Below are 22108 nucleotides of genomic sequence, written 5' to 3'. Positions count from 1 at the left end.
CGACAAAGAACTAAAACTGCGACCTGACATACTGTCATGTTGGTGTAAAGTCCTCGGTTAGTCTGTGCACAGAAATGAGAAACTGAGTCCCTGTGAAATGATGCCCGTCACGTTCTTTCCCCGGTCCTGCTCTAAGGAGCCACGTCCAGACGTCCTGGGACAGCACCGCTTCTGTTTTGGTGCCATGCAAGTTCCATGACACAGTGACTGTGTGGCTCAGCCTTTGAAGTGCATGGGTCGGCTTGAAAAGTTTTATTTGACCCTGTGAGGAAAATTCACTTTATTCTTTTTATTCTTAACTTTTTTTGTGGTGGTTTTGGTGATTTTCCTGTTGTTTGGTTGTTTTTCCATATTTTTGTTAAAATATTTTGTTATTTTTATTGTTTAAATATTTAATTCAATTTAATTTAATTTAATTTAATTTAATTTATTTTTTTTTCTCCACACTCATTTTTTAACAAGGTGCTTTGAATGAAACCAGTGTACTTTCTTTTAGGCAGAAAGCTATATAATTTTTACAAATATCTATCTATCTATCTGTCTGTCTGTCTGTCTGTCTGTCTGTCTCTCTCTCTCTCTCTCTCTCTCTCTCTCTCTCTCTCTCTCTCTCTCTCTCTCTCTCTCTCTCTCTCTCTCTCTCTCTCTCTCTCTCTCTCTCTCTCTCTCTCTATGATGATTTAAGCCTCACGCTCCTTGTGGAGGAGTATTCAGCCACTTCAAATGGCCAGTTAAAGATCTACCTTTTTTTGTACATTAATACATTATGATCCATATCTCAGTGCCAAAACTCAAGTTAAGCAGGCTGAGATTATTAGATATCTACCAACCATAAATATCACCAGGCCTGAGTTTCTACTTGTGGAGATTTTTCCTTTTTTTTTTATTGCATTTCACTGCATCTTTGTAACAATGATTACAATTCAGTCGTGGCTCCAGTCGGGCGCTGTGTTAAATGCAAGTCCAATCAAGTCAGCCTCAAATCATTATGCTCTGGCAACAGAGCTTCAAAATTAACACAGCAGACTACACATTTCCCTGCAGAGTCTGATCAGAAAATGAGTGGGGAGAGACGGCAAAGTTATTCATCACCCCGTCTTTTATATTTTACTTTATGAATGAGACAGGAAATCCATTCTTCTTCTGTGAGATAAGTTAAACTACATTTGTAATAATTATGTAGCTCGCTGCTTAAAAGAAAATGCTTTGGTTTGGTCAGAGTGCCTGGTTAAATATTGATTGTGGAGACAAAAAATAGAATAAAATAAAACAAAGAAATAAAAAATAAATGAAATAAAATAAAATAAATTAATTGTAATTAAATTAAATTAACTCACTCGTCAACAGAGTTGATAAAATAAAATAAAAAAATATATATTTTTTAAAAAATGTAAAAATAAAAAATACTGTGACAACCTTGGAGAATGAACATAGTGTAATTTGGACAAATCTTGAGATATTACAGCAGATTTTACTCTTCTATTCTTTCTTCAAATATGTATGAAAAAAAGACCTCATTTGTAGTAAACTAATCAAACTGCATGTTGTGCAGGTTGTGCAGATGTCAGGTCGTGTAGATATAAGCATCGTTGGTCTTGGTGATGGATGCAGCTACATAAATATCTGTCTCGTTGGACTGAGGCTTGTGTTTCTTTTCATGTGGACTCAGTTAATGGAGTCAACACAGATCCCTCAGTCATGCCAACCTTTATCAAAGAAAAAGGCATGAAACCTTATAGCAGGTCTGCAACTCCATCAAGTCTCCCAAACAGGTGTCTTGCCATATGCTGCATTAATTACACAAATATCTTTAATGACTTGTAACACAGCTCGTTACTGTGCTGGATGGCAGGAAGCCCTCCGTGTCTCGTGTTTTCTGGCCCTGGTGTTATTTATAGTGTGCATTACCACAGAAAGAGCCTGCTGTAAGGCAGAGAAGTGAAACTTCATGTTCTGGGAGGCTCAGGGAGTGTATATGAGCTGCAGCAAATCTAATTCTTCTCAGATTATTCCCATGTAGAACAGCGTCAGGCATGCCAAGAAAAAAATAAACACAATCAAATGTTAGTTTTGTTGCCTGCCCATTGTACCATCAGGAGGTGATGACGTTAAAGTTATCCCTCTATTCTGAGGTAGGGAGAGCAGTCCCCTGTCCTTAATACCAATTATACAATTATTAAAGGGATAGTCCACCCTTTGTGAAATAAAATCTTGGTAAAGAAAAAAAAAAAAAAAAAGCCTTTATAAAAAATACATCCACTACGCATGTTTGCTTTCTGAAAGCTTTTTTTCCCACTGACATCTCCATGTTGTTACTCTACACCCGAGGGACAAGGCCAAAGAAAACTTTTATTATTTATTCACACTTTCCACTGCTCTGATTTATGCTTTAAAGGAGTAGATCACCCTTTTTTTTTTTTTTTTTTTTTTTGAGATTTTTCTGTTTTATTTGATAGTGGCAGTAGAAGGAGACAGGAAAGGCAGAGGAGAGAGGTGGTACACACTCTACCAGGTGAGCTACTGTGGCACCCCAGTTCCCCCATTTTGAAAATGTATACAATTTATATTATTATTTAACTCAAACTTTGTATATTTAACAATTTGATTGGATTAAGGGGGTTATTTTTCAAAATGTTAGCTGGGGGGAAGTCCACCTGAGTTGCAGGAGGCTAACAGTTAGCAGCACTCAGTAACTACTACTACTGTCCTACAGAACAGCTGGGGGGGAGAGAAATAATATCACATTTTTCAAAATGGGTGAACTATCCCTTTAAAGCTCCAAACAGAGCGGTGGAAAGTGTTAGAATAAAAGTTTTCTTTGGTCTCTCTCTGGTCCCCTGGGTGCAGCGTAACAACAGAGAGCCGTCAGAGGAAAAACAAGCCTTCAGAAAGCAAACATGCGTGCTGGATGTATTTTCCAAGTTTATTGACTTTTATTTGGTCCAAGTGTGAGAGCGTCCATGTTTGTGCTGCGTGGGGCCTGGAGGGTACGCAGCGAACAGCTCAGACTCACCACTTCAAATCTGCACATGCACCAAACTGAAAACATGCACACATCATCATTTCCTCAGATTTATGAACGCCCACTTAAACGGTGTTCACATATTGTTCTGTTCCGTTAATCTCCATAATTGTGAATCTGTGCACATGTGCACGAGCCTCCCACAATTAGCCATAAAGTAAGTGGATTCATTAGTCCTGGCACCGGCAGTGTCGTCCAACAGCCAAAGCAGCCACTGTATTATTACACACAGCCATTATGCACTGTTTAATACTGTGAGCCATAATAGCCTTTTGATTGATTACACAAGTAGGCCTAATTTATGATCTGATAGGCACATTATTCTTATGACCATATTACTGCATGATACAGTGTTATGTAAACCTATTTACCAGTGCTAGAATAAAAAAAACAGGCTTTTGGGGAAAAAAAATGTTAACACACACATATCTATAATTTTGTTAAGACCTAATAGGTCAGGGGTTTTCAAAGTGGGGTCCTGAGACCCCGAGGGGTCCCTGAGGGTCCTCCCAGCAAATGAGCAATACTTTAAATGCTGGTGAAAGGCATCTGAACGCAGCCTTTCACCAGCATTTACACACTAAAAACAAAACAAAACAAATAATCTGATCCAGCTTCACAGATCTGACTTCAAGTATATAATTTTAGTAATTTTAAAAATAATTTAATTTTTTACTTTCACAGTTTATGTGAATTTTCTAGTAATTTTTGTGTGATTTTTTTTTAGTTCCAGTATCTTTTTTCCTTTTTTAAAGATTTATTTTTGGTATTTCTGCTTTATTTGACGGTCACAGTGGAGAGAGACAGGAAGGACAAGGGAGAGAGAGGGGACGATATGCAGCAACCTGAGGTTGGATTTGAACCCAGGATGCTTTTAAAGGGTTTATTCAATATTGCTATGGATGACACAAACAATGTGTATCAGTGATTAACATAACAATAATATATTGTTAATGGTGTAACATTATATACAATATATGCAATTGTGGATAATTCCACAATTAACACATACCAAAATATTTTTTTCACACTGTATCAGGATCACGAGGGCAAAATCTCTGGGCTTAATGGGGCTCAACTTGGGTATGAAGAGCAGTTCAGTTCACTCTGGACTGCTGAAAGATTAAAGGTCCAAATAAAACACAGCCCATATTCCCTCTTTGATATCATCATTGTGTTTCCCACGTTGCTATATCACCCTCAGCTCAGCTGGCTCCTGAAAGTCTGCGTACACACGGTGTACAGCTTGTGTGGATGCTCACTTTTTCACAGCACCATTTATACTCCTGGCCTTTTGGTGTAGTCGGTTTTTGAAGGCAGTTAGATTATCACTAGACAGACGCTGGGAGTAGATGGTATTTTTTGCTGATGGTATATATTTTTTGTTTTTTTTTTTGCGCTAAAAAATTCCAAAGATAGATGAAACATTCCTTTGGAAGCCAGAACGATGACAGAAAAAAAACCTTTTCAAGCATACTCCTTGAACTCCAGTGATAGTATGTGTGTGGTGTGTGTGTAGTGCAATGAATATACGAGCCTCAGCACAGTACACAAGCTGTGGATTAGCCCATAAAAATATATTAGTCCGTGCTATTATTCAATGAGGGTGGGGAGGCATGCTGTTTTATGAACTGCGGGCTTGTCCACACACATCGGATCATTTTCTGTCTGAAGGGTAGATGAGCCTCCGCTGACCCCCAGCTCTGGAGGCCGACTGGGGGCTGTGGATGGTGATGCTTGGCCCTCTGCCCGGAGCCTGGGCATGCAGTCCCTGTGGGTTCCGGACATGAACATTGGGGTGACCTGAAGCGCCGCAGTGTACTGTTAAAAGTCTGCAGCAGCAGAGGATCAAACACTGCCTTTCACCTCTATTCAGGATGGGAACATGAAAGATCATTGTGCCCTAACTGCAAGAGGTGGTGGATGCAAGCTTGCAAGAGATGGAGAAGCAAACATCAGAGGTCATTACCGGGTCCAGACTCTGAAGGAAATGGCAGTTTGTCCACAGGCGGGAGAATAGGCCGAACACAAATGGAAAAGGACAGCTGATGACAACACAGTCAGCAATGCTAAAATAATTCACATTAGGCTATAGCCTGTAAAATCCACAAAGAAGGCATTACTTTGTCCTGGTGCCACAAGTATTTTGCCCAGTCATTTGTAGCATGCTGATTTCACCATTGGTTAGATGCCACGTACTTCCACACATTGGACTGGTCCTGAAATCTACCATGTAATGCAAATGTCAGATGGTATTTAATCACAGAACTTAAGACAAAAAAGAAGCACTGGTAAATAGCATGCTTCTATAAGCACACACACGCAAAAACACTATTCTCAATATCTCAGACGAGAAACTGTGCAACTTCTCTCTCCGTTCATTGCAAAACAATAACCACCTCTTAAAATTGTATTTTTCTTTAAGTTGAACTACAAACCTAACCCCAACCATAACTCTAAGCCCTCAGCCCCCCCAGAGCTGTTCTGTAGGACAGTAGTGGTGCTCTCTTCCTCTCATTGTTACTGAGTGCTGGATACTGGCTGGATGCTCCAAATGCTAACTGTTAGCCTCCTGCCATTGAGGTGGACTTCCCGATAGCTAACACTCTACAACACACTAATCACCTTAATCCACTTAAAGAAGGGTTAAGATCACTTATCAGCAATTAAAATGCAATAGTTTTGCTCAAATTAGTGTTGAAAACCATGTTTTTCATTATCAGCATCCAGTTTAGAGTTGGCTGGGGGGAAGTCCACCTGAGTCTCCCTTACAGTAATACCCCATTTTTCAAAATAGGTGAACTCTCCCTTTAAATGAATTGAGAAAAAAACTCTGGCTGAGGTGTGAGATACTTTTACTTGCCAGATGCAAATGAGCTTGTTTCAGAAAAGTTTTCTGTTCTTCTTCTTCTGTTGCTCTCTTTAATCCACACATTGTCATTGACATGTGGAATCTTGCTGGTTCAGGTCAAACTGCTGTGGAAAGTTTCCTCAGGCCACCGGCACATTGCCTTGTTAGCAGAGGATTTTAGGACTCATGACGAGATCAAGACTGGATAAGAGGGCCTGGTTTGCAGTGAACACACAGAACAAAATTAGTTGTAGTAGTGAAGTATTGGCCTGATGTAAAAAAAAAAAAAAAAAAAAAAAAAAAAAAGCTATTGGAGAAATTGCAATCCAATAGTTTAGCAAATGGAGTTATTGACAGGCCTCTGATATGTTTTTTTTTTTTTTTTCTGTGCAGGACCGGGTCAGCACTGGGGCTGTGAAATTCACCAGGGGACTAATTTAGTTTGCTTTGATGAGTCACTGCTGACAGTGGGGGAATGGAGAGGTGATGTAAGGCACCAGCTTCTCTTTCTCAGCTCCATGGAGGAAAGGTTTCCAAGTGTCTCCTCGCTGCTGTTCAAAATTACCTGAGCCCTGACCCTTCCCTCGATAAGACTGACACATAGGAAAGAGGCCATTTTATCTCCCGGCCCTCCCGCTCGTTCATGAATATTTATAATGGCTCTAAAGCAGGGCGGTCGGGTCAATTGAACTATACTTTGCAATCAGCGTTGAAGCTATAGGTTAATAACTGTGATGAGGTTTTTGTCTCACTTCCTCAGCACGTCGCTTCAATTGAATTTTCTCGCTCTGGCCGATCAGAGGGGAATCCAAGTAGAGGTATGCTGGCAGATAATCCCAAAATGATGTTTGCGTCCATCTGTTTGTATGCCCGGCTCGTCTCTCTGAGAAACACTACACTGACATTGAAGGCATTGCGCGGATGAAAAAAAGACAAGAGCACAAGCGGCGAGGCAGCTTTGTAGTTCCTGCCTCCGATGTGAATGCTAATGTTTCTGTGCGTCTCGGCCCCGGCGGCCGTTGGAGCCCGTGGAGGCATGCGGCGGTCGAAAAAGCAAGACGGATAGGAGATAGGCCTTCAATAGGTGCGATAGGGTGAAGGGAGAAAACAAGAAAAAAACAAAACACAAAAAAAACAAAAGCGAGAAATGAACGGCGGAAGAGCGGGAGAGCGGCTCTTGGCGGTGAACACGGCGCCTCCATTGTGCTGCGTTTCCTAATTACGCCGGGCCGTTCTGCTGACAGACGGAAGCCGCACAGTGACGCCCAATCAGGACTCCACATTTCATTTCCCCTCTCTCCTTTCTCAACGCCAGTATATTAAACCAGAAATCCGGTGGCTGATTTTCAAAGAGACTTGATTAAATCCAGGAAATAGGACATGATTTCCCATTTAAAATTCATAACAGGGCATCACTTAAGTAATTTAAATCACTTCTACCATTTGAGCAGTTGATATCTGCACCAGATTGAATAATTTCACCTTAACTGCATCAATCCATTTCATTTCTAGACTCAGCCAGAGGACCCTAGTGAATATTTTCCCTTTAAAAGGTTTGCCAATCAGAATATCAGGTCCAATAATGTATTACTGCTTGTAATTCAATTTGCCTGACCTTCCAGTTCATTCTAATTGAAAAAGTCCTGCGCAAGAGATTGGACGCTGCTTTTGTAAATATTAATTCCCCATTAGTGTTAATGACCTGCTCTCATTGTCCCACTCCACGTGTCACAAAATGTTCAAAAGGTTTAGAAAAACAAGGCTTGAAAGGCAGAGGCCTCTCAGTGTCTGAATCCTTGAAGCCATGATTTCGCGGGATTCATGTCGGTCAGGCCTGTGTGAAGTGGACTCTGGACCTTTGTTGGAGAAGGAAAACGTCTTTGAGGTAAGGTTCAGTTGGGTTTCGTTCTGCTGATTACAGGGTATATGCAGGAATCTTGAAGTTAATTTTAATACCTTTTTAAGACTTTTTCAAGACCCTTTCAATATTTTTTAATACCTCACCGCACAACAACAGAGTACTTTTTACCACGGATCTTTTGTAACACAGAGGAGATATGTTGCTCAAACACTCGGTATGTAGTGTTAGTGTATGTTTATGACTTGTAGAACATAATAAATTATCTTGAAGGAGTAGATGCTAAATTATTATTTGTTTTAAAAATGTAAATTCATTATCAAACGGACCTAACAATTCAACTACCATGAGCAGTAGTATGCCTGTGTGAATGAGCAGTAGTATGCCTGTGATAACATAGATTGAAAAATAATCCGAAGTGATACCTCTTCTCTGAATAGACAAGCTAAGCCAGTGTGCTGCTGTTAGCCAGTGAAAATATTTCATTCAGTGGCGACTCTTCGCTTTGTTACACAATCTATGTCAGCGCTGGAAAGTTTCTCTGCCTTTTGGACTCGTGCGGTGCAGGTGCAGGTGTTGGAATGTTTTTTCTTGGTGGTGCAGGTGAAACGACTGGAGGGGTTGTGCCTCCCAGATTTGCTTCCCTCCATGTAATTCTCCCCAGACATACGTTCATATTCCACACAAAAACAGCATTTCATTCAAATTATGTCAGATTCCGCATTAAAAATAGATTCCTTTTTATTTGGCAAATTCCGCGATTCCGTCCGCGATTCGGCCCTAGTTAAGTTGAATGCATGGATTCATGTAACATTTCAGTGCGTTCGTAATATGCACTGGGAGCGCCAGAGCGTACTTTGTGCTTCTGAATTTCCACCCGCCCGCTCACTCTGCCGCTCTCAGAGACAATTTACGAACGCACCCACAATAGCCTAGTTTTTTATGTACCTGTTCATCTTTGTTTTTTTAATAAAAATGAATAAATTCACACACTTTTACGAAGTTTTTGGGACTCAAACTCGTGGACAGCTAATTCAGAAAAAATACTTTCGAAATTTAAGACTTTATAAAGTCGTGATAAGACTTTTTGATACTTTTTAAGGGTCTTAATTTTCCCAAAATTGATTTATCACCTTTTAATACTTTTCAAGACCCCGCGGATACCCTGGATTAGGGCTGGATGGAGGGTGAAGGACTTCAGTCTGCTGCTGATGAAGCCTCTCAGTGTTCATGGGGCACTGTGCTCTTGGAATATGGAGACATCAGGGGAAAATGGCTGTTCTACGATCATAAGCAATAATCCTGACTCCCAGTAGATGGCTAACGTGCTAGTACAAATCCACCACCTGAGACCGGTGGACTGCCTTGCAAGGCAATTTATACAAAATAATACAATACAAACGCCCACAGGGGGGTCCATTTGTGTGAACCCATCCACCAGTCCTCTCGCCTCCTAACTTCAGCTGTGTCTTTATCCTGTGTGATGTCACTGCCGCTTGGATTAGCACATCACTTGCATGTAAAGTTGGACTTTTGCGTATGCGCTGCATGTCATTTCAAAGAGTAAAAGCTGTTTTATTTGTGCGCAGACTGAACAGACTGGGCTGGCTGAACAGATGGCAAGGGCTAATACGTGTTAAAGGCCTCCAAATGAAGCCAGGTTTCATGCTCCTGTCACCAGGTTCCACATCTCTGTGTGCTGGCCCTGATAAAGTGATTTCTGAAAGCCGAGCCTGGCATAAATACCAGCTCCCAGTGTTGTTTTTATGAACACTCTGCTCTTTATTTTCTTAGCTGCCATGTATTACTAACATATAACAATGGTGATTGTCTTATCTGTTTTAAATGTGACACATAGCACTAATTGACATTCAACGAAACAGCGTTTTTAACTGTGACTAATGGAGCTTTCCACTGACTGTCAAATGTTCTGACTTCCACGCTGACACCTCTGCCTCCGTGCTGTCTGCGTTCCACTCCGGCTAACATGGAGGCCTGCGAGAAGATAGAAGAACACTGACCTGACGGCCCTGACCGCAAACCACTCGCTAAAGAGAGTCAATAATGAGAGGTAACGTGAGCCGGAAATGTTAGTTGGGCTACTGACAGCTCACACCAGGTCCATTCATCAGATTAAAGGAATACACTGTTACATAACACCGTCTAAAACACTGTGAAATGCACACTACCAATAATGTGTTGAACATGTTTTCGAATAAAAATCCAGTTTTCATAATCCAGTCAGAGGAAAGGTTTATCGTGAAACTGTTTACTGATGTCATACATGGGTATTCTGGCAAGCTCCCCACTCTCAGATCTTCTCGAAAAGTCCAACTTGAATTTACAATGGAAAGCTCCATTAAATACTTAATATTTTAAGTTCTATTTGGCATTTTAAAAGTATATTATTTCATCTGGATTTATGTTATGGCACTGAAATACTCCGCTTGCTATTAGGCATTGCTTTCACTGTGACTCGGGAAATGATAGCACTCATTCTTTATAATGAATCAGTATAGCAGCATGGAGCATTTGTGCCACTCTGAAGTTAAATCAAAGCTCATTAAAGAGAAGGAGGAGAGCTGCCCCATCACTTTAACTTACAGATGCTACATGTATCATTTTAAGGTCAATAAATCAGTGCCGCATTAAATTTGAGACAACAGTGAAGCGACCTTAACTGAAAAGCTCAGCAGCCTCGGTCTGCCTCGATCCTGCATCTCACATTAGGGGCCTCACGGCTGGACTGGACTGGGAGGGAGACCTGCAGGTGTGTAGAATGGAACAAAATAGGAACATGTTTTACTTCACAAGTAACACACAACTTCCTTTTCCACTGCTCTTATGTATTTCAGGTTCACAGTAACTTCCCTCATGACGGTGGAAATGAACTTACAGTGGTTTTCATCCCTCCTCTTGCTCTTCAAAAGAAAGAACACCACCAAAAATAAAAGGAGCGATAGAGGTATCCAAAATTATTTCATGACAGGAAGCGGTGTGGTTTATGAGAAGAGTGTTTATATACTGTCAGGGTTTTTCCTGCATATAAAATTACGAGGCGGCCGCCTCAGCCTAATTTCGTGCCGCCCCCGGCTCTCAAAAAAACTGTTATTTTCTGACAAGCGCCGCGGTAGATGGATGTCATTTTAACTGCAGTTGCAGCATTGCGCCGATGTGGTGGCGCTGTATCAACAAGAGTGCACTGGAAGTCGCTGCCAAAACTGCCAAAGAGGAAGAACAGAGCCAAGAAATTCCCTTCCTGGAGGATTTTTACTTCACAATTAGACTTTACATTTCTCTGTATTTTGATATATTAGTAATACAATGTTAATTACACAGATTCTATATTTCATAGATTAATATATAACTTGATGATAATTACTTAGGTATAATACAATATATATGTAATAAATAGGAACTCAAGGGGTAGGATCTATAAGTTTTTAACTTCTTCCTACTCCCTTTTGAACATGTGCTGGCAAGTCGGAAATAGCGTTGAATTTATTTATTTTGTACTTTTCTTCTGTTGCCCTGTTGTTGCATTGTCTGTTGCCCATTTATACAACATGTTCAAAATAAATAAATAAATTTTGTTTTGTGTTTCGGTTTCTTCGCTAGTGTGTGTGTTAATCGGCATCCTGGTAGTGGAAGTGAAAATGCAGCTTAGTTTGACTGCTATATGATGGTATACGACGAGCTCACACACACTGCCAATCTGTGCGGCGTGTGTGTTTGCGGGGAGTATTTGCCCGCTCACGTGTGAATTAAAGGATCTTGTCAAACCAACCGACCTCCCTCGAATTTCCACTTTCCCAGCCATCCTCTTAGCTAGCTGTTTGTGTTTTAAAAATTAAAAAAAAAAAAAAAAAAACTGCCAATGGAACAAGGAAAAAATATCTTGAAACAAGTAAAAGTGGTCTGAAAACAAGTTCCATTTTAGGCGACTGTCTTATTTGAAGTGTAATGACGTTTTTTTTTTTTTTTTTTGGACTAGAAATAAGAAATAGTCTTGGTAAGATTTCAAATTTTTGCAGTGAATTTAATGTTGAACAGGGCACCTTCTTATTTGTATTTATTTTTTAATAAAATATGCTTTAACATGATAATTGTCATTTTCTTAATTATATATTAGACTCCTAAAACACAAAATACGTTGCTTGTAAAAAGTGTTTGCTTGAGCCAGTTGAAGACGAGGTATACATGCTCATGTGCGCGTGATCAGGATGGTACCACCTCTGCCTCAATTTGAGCCAGGAAAAACCCTCTTGGAATGTGCAAAATGACGGTCGGTTTACACAGAGTGTGCAGTTGCTTTGATGCACTTTCACCACTGATAGTATATCAAGAAATAAATGCAGCCTCCACTTCCCAGGAGCAGCCTGAAATGATTTTTTTTTTTGTTACTTGAGAGTTGTTGCAGCCATTCTGCTGCAGAGTGTTCAGTGCCATCTGTGACATTTTGGGTATGTGACTCCTAACAACCTGTATAATCAGCTCTACCAAACACAAGCAACATTTGCATCAAGCCCGTAGGCAGGCAGAAGTGATGCATTAACACTAAAGTTAGATTCAGTGGTTCAATATCGTTCCAGTAAAAAGCAGTGAATTATGTTCTACGCTGCTGCCCAACTTGAAACCATTCAATTATCTGAGACAATGAAACACCCCCAACCCAGATACCCTCGCCCGGCCGAGGCAGTGAACTGACAAATCCCTGCTATTACCACCACTAGATTTACATTAGCGTCCACTGGCTCCGGCCTCTACTGTCACATGTCCCTCATAACTTTCTTTACACTTGACTTCAAAGACGAGTCTCCTCCCTGGCCTCCTAACTCGGCTGGACATGACATCAGTGATGGAACTGGAGGTTATTGGGTTTTCTCGTTCTTAAGATCAGAGGCCCTCACCCGGCAACCTCACTGGGATTGATCAAGGTCTGGATTACATCCAAGCAGCATGCGGAGTTCAAGATCACTCCTCTTGTTCCACACTGTACCATTTCTGCTTCTCTTTGATTTACGTTGCAGCCTTTGAAAGGGTAGCTTTGGTAATATCTGTAAAAATGATGCTCTTTCACTCCTATGCGTCATCAAAAGGTACTGTAGATGACAAAAATGTTCTTCTCTTGTGTGGCAAAGCTGAAACGCTAATTTTTCCCCTCTCTGGCAGCAAGGAACTCACTCATCTGTATCACACCTCTGACTTAATTTCAGTGGCTGTACAGTTACCCTAAAGGAGTCTGTTAAAATCTTGGTGTTACCTTTGATCCAGACTGCTCCTTTAACAAGCACATCAAGGCAATATCCCAAACAGCATATTTTCACCTCAGAAAAATCTCCAGGATTTGGAGCTTCCTCTCTCCCTTTTCTGATGTAGAAAAACTGACCTGTGCTTCTATTTCACAAGAACGGAAGACTGCAGTGCACTATACTGAGGCTGTCCCATCTCCACCCCCGTAAAAATAAACATATTCAAAACTCTGCGACCGGAATATGCACGCCAACTAGAAAATTTGGTCATGTTCGCTCTCTCCCTGTGAAAGTATATACCGCCGCATGCATCATAAAATCCTTGAAACTTTAAATGGCATTGCCCCATAATATATGAATGACTTACTGTCCCATAAACCTCCATGACCTCCCTGTTCAAAATATGCAGGTCTTGGAGTTAAACTTAGCATCTGGAGGAAAAGAGTCGGGGACGCAGCTTTCACCAACAGAAACAAACTTTAAAACTGAGATCAGTTTATTTAGCTTTCAGTCTACCTTAATTCCCATCATCAGGGCCAGATCACAGGTCCCCCTCCACCATGCTGGCACTGAATGAAACATACCTAAAAGACAAAAATCTATCCTGTATACAATGCATGGAATTTTTTTTAATGGAGCAGACCTTTATTGACTCTTCTTTGCTAAAATCTTAAAAGTCATCCCAAATGGCTATAATTTCTATATAAAGTCATGGATTTTGGCAGCATTATAAATGAAATAGTACTTGTTCCTTCATGCTGAACATTTACATCTTCAGCTCCCCCAGGCTCATCTGTCGATTTGTCATTGTTGCATGGCCAAGCTTTGGGTCAACCCCAGAACTTTAAGTACTAGCGGAGAATCCAAGGTTTCCAAAGATACCAAATATGTGGTGCTGCATTACAGGGCAATGTTTAAAAAATGCACCAGATATGTAGATATTTTCTGTTTGATATGATCCAACATATGGATGTGATGTTGTAGTAAACAATGGAAAAAATGTTTTGTTTTGTTAATAACTTTGAAGCTACTTTAAGTGAATTTAAGGGAAAATCAGAGTTCAAGGAGTTAAGATAACAAAGCACAAAGACTTTGGAAAATTTCTAGAACAATTGCTCGCCTAACCTTAACCAAGTCATTTATATAGCCACAGCTATGATGAGACAGTTCTTTGATATTTACCTGTTTTTTTACATTTTCACATTAGCTCTCCATTCTATAGTAACAGTACCACCCAGGTATGGCCCACATACTGAGGGAATGCCCTACATTTTAAAGAGATTGAAGAGATGATGAACTGTTTCTGGGGGCGTAATAAGATCACAAAGAAGATTGGTCTGGACCTACTTATTGTTTTAGTCGATTCGGCATGCAAGCTTTATATAACCTCCTACAGGGTCCTTTCTGTGGGTCTTGACAAGGCTGAAGAAGCTGATCCAGAAACCCCAGACTGCTGCAATGTGGACATTGGTGAGTAGTGGTCATGGTGGAAAGAAGAAAGGATTGTCTTGGTTGCTGGCACTTGTCATTTGTGGCCTGTCAGACAGTGCCTTCATGGAGTGTCAAGAATTCTGCTCCTCCAAGTGTTTCTGTCCTGTGCCACGTCTTCCCAGTGGTCGGAGTCAGGGGTGGACTGGCCATCGGGCACACCGGGCATTTGCCCGGTGGGCCGATGTGCTAAGTGGGCCGACAGTCCCCCGACACTTTTTTTTTTTTTTTTTTTTTAATTATTATTATTGAAATAGCTGACCGTAAGATCGGTAGATCAGCGGCCCGATTGACACTGGGCTGGCCCAATCACATTGCTAAACAACCCCTTTTTGCGTAGTTTGGTCCCGCCTGCATAATGATTTCTGCAAATAAAGTCATTGCAAGAGTTTGTTTACTCAGCACCGGGCCGGCCCCTGAGACACGCTGCTCTGCGGCCCATTGGTTATTTTTCTTCACTGACACGGGGCTGGCCCAATCATATCACGAGCCTGTGGCTCGGTGCGCCGGTGTGCAGTGCAACGCGGGTCGAACGTTATCTCATAGGATCTACTGAGATGGAGAGAAAACGCAAAAGTGGCGCAGAGAAACTGCGAGAAAAAAAGCGGCTGTCAATTTTCAAACCGATCGGACTTTTTCGCTTTTTCGTAATTTATCAATATGAATGAAGAACAAGCCCAAACAATACCTGAGAAACACAATTCCCGATGGTAGAGCGGATAGTGCCCACGTCTGCCGTGCAGGAGATCTTCGGTTCAATTCCCCACCCGGATAAAAGTCAGTTTTTACTTTATTACCTCACTTTGTTGTTAACCATGACAGTGAAGTGATTCTTATCATTCTGCCTGTCACTGGCTAGATGACACACACAGTGGCATTTAGGGTTTCTGTAATTTTCATTTCTGTACTCTTTTTGTGAATTTGTAACCCAGGTGCTAAATTATTATTATCATTATTATTATTATTATTATTATTATTATTTTGCCTTGTTTTGTTTTGTTTTTTGTTGTTGTTGTTGTTGTTTTGCCTTTTTTAATGCCTTGTTCTAACTTTATGGGGAGATATATATACCAATCGAATCAGATTCAGATTTAAACAAGGATTTGTGTGATATACTTTGTTTGTTGCCATGACCTTCCTATGTGCAGTTTGGGCTCATTCTCCATTCATGTTGATAGGCACCTGCACTTACTGATCTGAAATAGATGCCCAAAAGGTGTTGGCCAGTTGTGGCCTGTTCAATAGAATAAAAAAGTTCAATTCCTATTCATCTATTGTATTTTATTGTTCCACTATAGTACTATAGGCCAGTATGATTGGGGCAGCCAAGTAATTTGACATATTTGAACAATTTTTTAAAAAGTAACGTCATAGTTACTTTTCCTGGTAATTAATTACTTTTTAGCAGAAGTAACTAGTAACTATAATTAATTACTTTTTCAAAGTAACGTGCCCAACACTGCTGATGACAGCTAACTAATTGCATTGCATTATGGCTTTAAAGAGTTGCACAGTTGTTATACACATTTAAGAGAGCAAAAAGACCGGAAAAGTGTGCGTTATCGAATGTGGTGGGCCGGTCTGGTCCAAAATGCCCGGGCCAATTTTTTGTCCCAGTCCACCCCTGGTCGGAGTTGATGTGGAGCTTTCTGAGGCTGGGTATTGATGTCGTCTTTGTAGCCCTTTTTCTGCCCTCTAGACCTTCGAAGCTCTTCAGAATGTTCTCTCCGGGGGGATCTGATGTCATTTTCAGTCTTCACAAGCTAACAATATAACCAGACAATGGATGACCCTGGCCTCTGGGGATTGCAGGCTCCTGGTGGTCTGGTTCCCTGTGTGCCTGGATAGTAACCCCAACCTACCATACCGGCTATCTCTATTGGCTTCTTTGACTTGTGCAGGTACGAGTTCAGTGTCTCAGACTACAGGGCTACCGTGGCGCTCTGATGCATGTCTTTCTGTCCTGGCAGCAGCCTTTACAGTCATGTTAACAACTTTGTTCTTTTTCAAACCCAGCAGACTATAGGCCCTGCAGACAGGCCTACAAGCCCGCACTGCAGCTCCTCTTGCTGGGCAGACACCATGCAAACCTCCCCTCGGCCGGTGGGCCTCCTGCAATCGTCCAAGGGATCAGTCTGCTCCAGACTGATCCAGAGTCGAAGTTTCAGAGTATGAAAATGTCTGACTTCACCATGGACATTGCAAAAATACCCTGTATATGTCAGTTACATGTCTTGCCTCTGCAGCCCATGAGGAAATCCAACTACAACTGAGTTGTTGCCCAGTAGCTACTGCAAAACTAAGCTGCTACGGTATGTAGTGATCATACACATCCAGACACTCGGTTGGAAACAATTTTATTCTGCCTTGCAGCAGGGCCTGAAAGTACATAAATATATTACAAATACAAAAAAAGAGAGAGAAAAATCTAGTTACAATGTGTGGTACAACTGAAAATAAACAAAGCACAGTGGCTACATTCAATTCAAGCTTTGCAGACTCACTGCAATATACAAGAAGATGTGCCTGAGCCACCAGGGAGGTGAAAACAAGCAACATCAACCCAAACAGTGAGATCAAGGAGGGAGAGAGGAGAGGGAGGGAGGGTCAGGGATGTAGTGGAGGGTAAATCCATCTGATCTCAGTGTACACACCATTTTATTTTTAGAACAGAGTTTACTCATCTTTTTTTCAGGCTGGCATAAATCTTTGCAATATGACGTTGCAATATGTGGCTAAATGATGTAAAAGGTATAGGGAAACAGCATGGAACAAAAGGAAGATTTTTGATTTTGATTTGATTATTGGTTATATTTGACATAGGTCACAGTTTTCCCACCTTTTTCTTTGCCACCACATCACCGAGGAGGCCGAGTGGAGAGAGCCAGAGGGTTTGCTCAATGTGTAAGGCTGCCATCTACTGAGAACTGTATTCACAATATAGTGGCTGCCATGTGTGTTTTGTGGCAAGAGGAACAAGTGGTGCTCCCTGAGCTTGAACACATTCTTCTTTGTACTTGGGAGGTTTCAGTGAAGTATGTTTGAATTTCTGTTTGTTAAGAGCTCCTTCTCACAAATGTTGGTTTACTCTGACCCCTCCTCCAGATGACGCTTTCGCTTTACCTCTCCTCTTCTGTCAATCTGTTTCTCTTAAAAATCTTTTTGTCAGAACACAGCATATCTCTTATTATTTGGAGCTCTTTTGCTTAGTCTCATGTCTTTTATTGCAGCACACACAGACACACACACTCACTCACCCATACTTAAAAAGGGCTTTCCACTAATGTTGTTAATTCCTACAACCTGATCGTTAACCTTCACCACTACATGGCTAACCTTAACCTGATGTAGAAAACAGGACAGGCCTGAAAAGGTCTAAAACGTAAACTGTTTCTCACAGGGATGGAATTAGAAAAACTCTCTCTCTCTCTCTCTCTCTGTCTCTGTCTCTGTCACACACACACCCACTTTATTCCCACCACTGCAGTGTAGTTCCAGGCCAGCGGTGTACCTGAGGAGGAGGAGGGCTGGTTGCTAGGTTGCATATTCCTCCAGCTAGCTCTTTGATATTTGCTTCCCTGTGTGCTCTCATAGACACGCACCCACTCATATGGCTCAGGCCAATCTACTAACATAAACACACACACACACAGATACAGTACACACCAGACCATCCTGGTTCGCTTAGTTGCAGGGGAATAACAGGCATCCCTCCACCAGAAACATATCTAGGCTGCCTCTCCACTGACTAGACAGCAGCCGTCGATCCCCACTAACAAGGTGCGCAGACAGTGTGAGCTGTTGTGTTGGGTGTCAGTGCTCCGTCAGGAGGAACCAACAACAACTGGACTGGCACTGCTAATAAGATGTCAGTGCTGCTCTGGCCCTCGCCAGGAGAACAACTGTGCAGCCGTTCATGTTCAGGACTGCTGCCTTGGTCAGGATTTGGATATTCAAGCTGCACTATTTTTTTTTTTTTTAAATATGTTGAAACAAAAATATGGAAATACGTCCATGTTATTAACCTAAATCACGATGTGGGGGCTGCAACAGAGAAAAGTGTCCCATGTCCTTTGACAGAGAAGCTGTGAATTCACCTGATTTGTCCACATTAATGTTTGGTGTTGGGGGTGAAATCCTTTCTGTGTACAAAAAGGTGACAAAGGCAAAACTTTGACCTAAAAAGCGGCGAGCGAGCACTCTGTCCAGAGAATGTCGATCTCACCAGCAGTGAATGAACCTCTGCACCTCCAACCGACAATTTAGCAGAAGGTCCGAGAAGAGGCTTCAAAATTCAACGTTACCTCCCGCTGCCATTTGAGGCCGCCAGTGCACGATGCTGCCGGTCACACTGTCTTAAGATAGTCCCGTATGGACACTGAACAGAATGTCACTGAATGCATTAAGTTAAATATCAACAAGAGTCCAGCAGATTATCAATAAGCCATAAAATATCATTTCAACAACATATCTATTGACATTCTGTTGTATGAACTGCTGAATTTTAACAAACATGGAGGCCTAGATGAATTTATTACTGGACTCTCTGTTATTATGAAACACGCTAGGGTTAAGGTAATGTTATGGTTGAGTGAGGAGTTATGTTAAGCCTGTTTTAGCGAATGGACAACAGGCCAACAAATTTTCTGGCCAATCACAGTGCTGGTGAGCGTGTCTTGCCCAGAACTCATTCCAGCTATAGGGGGGAAAGGCCTAGAAACTGAAAGATTCAAACTGTCTGTTTGAATATTTACAGACATGTTGTTGAAATGCAATTTATGGCTTATTGATATTCTACTGAACTTAATTTTTTAACTGATACATCAATTGACATTCTGTTGAATATCTATAGGGGAATATCCAAAGAAAGTGTGACCAAGCTGCTTAATGCAGCTTTTGGTATAAATGAGATAACAGGCGCAAATTATTGAGTAAGACAGGCTTTCATGTATATTTGTGAGAGCTGTTTAACACATGCCATAAACTAGAGAAGAAAACAAGAGGCATACACGATAAACTGCTTCATATATTGGATGTCCAGAAAAAAAAAAGATGTTAGAGAAGGTAAAGATGAAGTGTATCTGGCTGGGTTGCTACCTTCTATTTATTAGTCTTTGCTGCTGTGCTGAGGCTTTTTACAGCCTGCATTCTAATGAGAGAGCGCGAGGAGAGAGAGCTGGGGTGGGGGGGTTGTGTAACGCTGTGTTACATAAGACAAGGCTTGTTGGCAAAATGTGCAAGGGCCTTCTCTCTCTCTCTCTCTCTCTCTCTCTGTGGCTCACATAGAGAGACATGCAGAATAGAGAGGGAGAGCAAGCAAGAAAGAGAGGAGAGAGGGTTTAAAAGGGTGCTGGTGTTAATGAGGGCGATCTGAAGAGATGTGTGCCTTGCTGGAAAATCATACCTCATTACTGCACCGTGTCTAATAATGCCGGTGATGAGGATAGGTTGTTTGGGCGGTGAGGGGATGTCGAGAGTGGACCCCTGGCTTGCCTCAGATTAAAACTTAACCATCAAGTGGCATTCAAGCGGGTTTGCTGGGTAATTACGGTCGATAAAAATGTTATTGCTTTCACCTCGGAGCACCTTTGGACTGGCTGGGGATGAACTGTCGGATATTTGCTGGACATCTCAGCGCAGGACACATCACTATTAGGATTTCATGTTAACACTGACGATTTGAAATTTCTTTTGTGCCGCTTTGCTAGTCATAAGGCTGAAGAGAAAATAATTAGTCTATGTTCATTTGAATTCAGGTTCGTTTTGAGGACAATTTGTTCTTTTGGGAGTTTATTTTGCGTATATTAAGCTTTTACGGACAGATCTACTCAGTTTTAGTTTTTACATTCTTGTTGGAATTAGCATAATAACTGTTGTGCGGGGGTGTCTGTGTTCAAAGGTTTTTAGAGAAAGCACTATTGCCTACAAGGCCTTCTCCTCCTGCACTCAATAGGTTTGCCTCTTGAAGCATAACCTTATTTCACTTGAAGCTCATCTAGACTAACAGGAAAGGACTTTTCCTCTTATTGCTTCTACCTACAGTACAGTACCTCACCATGGAAGGAGTCCATGTGTTTGATAAAAACAGGACTTGATTTCTGTTTTAAAGGAACAGTCTACTAAATAAATGAAAATTTGACTGTTATCTACTTAGTCAAAACACCAGTGAAGTTTGCATGTCTGCAGACATGCAAACAGTTTCAGAAGAGAGAGAGAGAAACATTACCATAACAATTCTCCAAACAGCTCGCACAGCATAATCAGCATTCCCAAGTCAAACAATTACACTGTGAGTGCAAAAGTCCAATATTTACCTCATCATTGCCTGGATTTTCCATACTGCCAGTGATTTGTTCTGCAAAACGCACAGCCACAACAGGATCAAGCAGATGCTGCCAAAAATGCTGCCAAAATATATGATTGGAAAATGTTTCAGTGACCTAAACATGTGGCAAAGATAAATGGGAAAGTCAAGTTTTAACAGCTGCCATATTGACATGAAATAGCAGGTAATTAGGTTTCTGTTCCATTTCACAGTGTAGCAGAGTCTTTCCAGGTAGCCAGCATGAACAATAGCAGGAGCCTGGCTCTGGTAGACCTGAATGCAACAGAACCTTCATTAATGTCATTGGTAACACCTGTGTTCTCCTGCTGTCTGGGTCAAATGGTTGCTGAGAAAAAGGTCTATAAACTTCTGAAAACATCCCGTACAAAACTGATGCAACTATTAGCCTCTTGATCCTGGCGTTGCCGCTTAAAGAAGCTGTGCACCACTTGGCTTGTGAAATAATCTCCAAAAATCTAATTTTGTTACAGGGTTTGTTTCTTTTGTTATTTCTGGCCAAAAATGACTTGAACAAACAGAAAAAGTTGTATTTACAGCTGTTAAACATGGAAGTAAGAGATTATTAGGAAGATTCTTCCACCAGCTGGCTGTTTGAGTGGGGAAAATCTAGGAGATAAAAGATGAAGTAAATATTGGACTTTTGAAATCACAGCGCTATCAGTTGGCTGCAAAACACTTATTATGTTTGAACAAGTTGGAGATTATTTTTTGCCCTTTTTGGAACTTGAAGGACCAACTCCTTGTGACTTTAGTTTACTTTTGAAGAAGGCTGACATTGGGCTGCTCTAGCTATTTGGGCACCTGAAATTCAAACGTTGGTAAGAACCATTCCATTGTTTATAAAAATAAGTTACACGCATCAAATAGCAAAATTATAGCTTGTCTGTACATTCATTTGATGCACCGAGATAATGATTTAAAACTGTATTCAACATGTCCAACAGGGGGTGTCATGAGTAGTTGACTTTCACACAGAACGTCTCCTCGGTCTTCTCCTCCAGGTTGTTGACGTAGATGAGGATCTCGACTGAGCCAGAACTCTGACTGGGGGCGAATCGTAGTCCAATGGTGTAACTCTCTCCTCCACCGATCTGAACAAACAGCAAATGCAACAAACGTTGTTCATGATTTCAATATTAATGCTAGTGGTTGTGTTAATGTGTTTTCTGTGTCGCCCTCTTTTCTGCGCCCTGTTCCGTGTCTGCTGAACACCTCTTGTTCAGCCAGCAGCACTAAACAAATGTGACCATATCCATGTAGGCCCACTTACACCCCACTGGCTCCAGACAGTGCA

General features: G+C 41.3%; 1 protein-coding gene across 1 annotated transcript in view; it reads right to left on the bottom strand.

Moving 5' to 3' along the window:
* Positions 1-16809: 16809 nt before the first annotated feature.
* nphp4 (nephronophthisis 4) overlaps positions 16810-22108 on the bottom strand; it is a 235828-nt gene continuing 230529 nt past the window's right edge. The window contains exon 29 of the mRNA XM_030054965.1: positions 16810-21905. Coding sequence (XP_029910825.1) covers positions 21765-21905 — 141 coding nt within the window. The 3' untranslated portion in view covers positions 16810-21764. The remainder of the gene's footprint in view (positions 21906-22108) is intronic.

This window comes from Myripristis murdjan, chromosome 7 (assembly GCF_902150065.1).
Source record: "Myripristis murdjan chromosome 7, fMyrMur1.1, whole genome shotgun sequence".
In the NCBI taxonomy this organism is placed as follows: Eukaryota; Metazoa; Chordata; class Actinopteri; order Holocentriformes; family Holocentridae; genus Myripristis; species Myripristis murdjan.
This window is presented reverse-complemented; position numbering and strand designations above follow the sequence as displayed.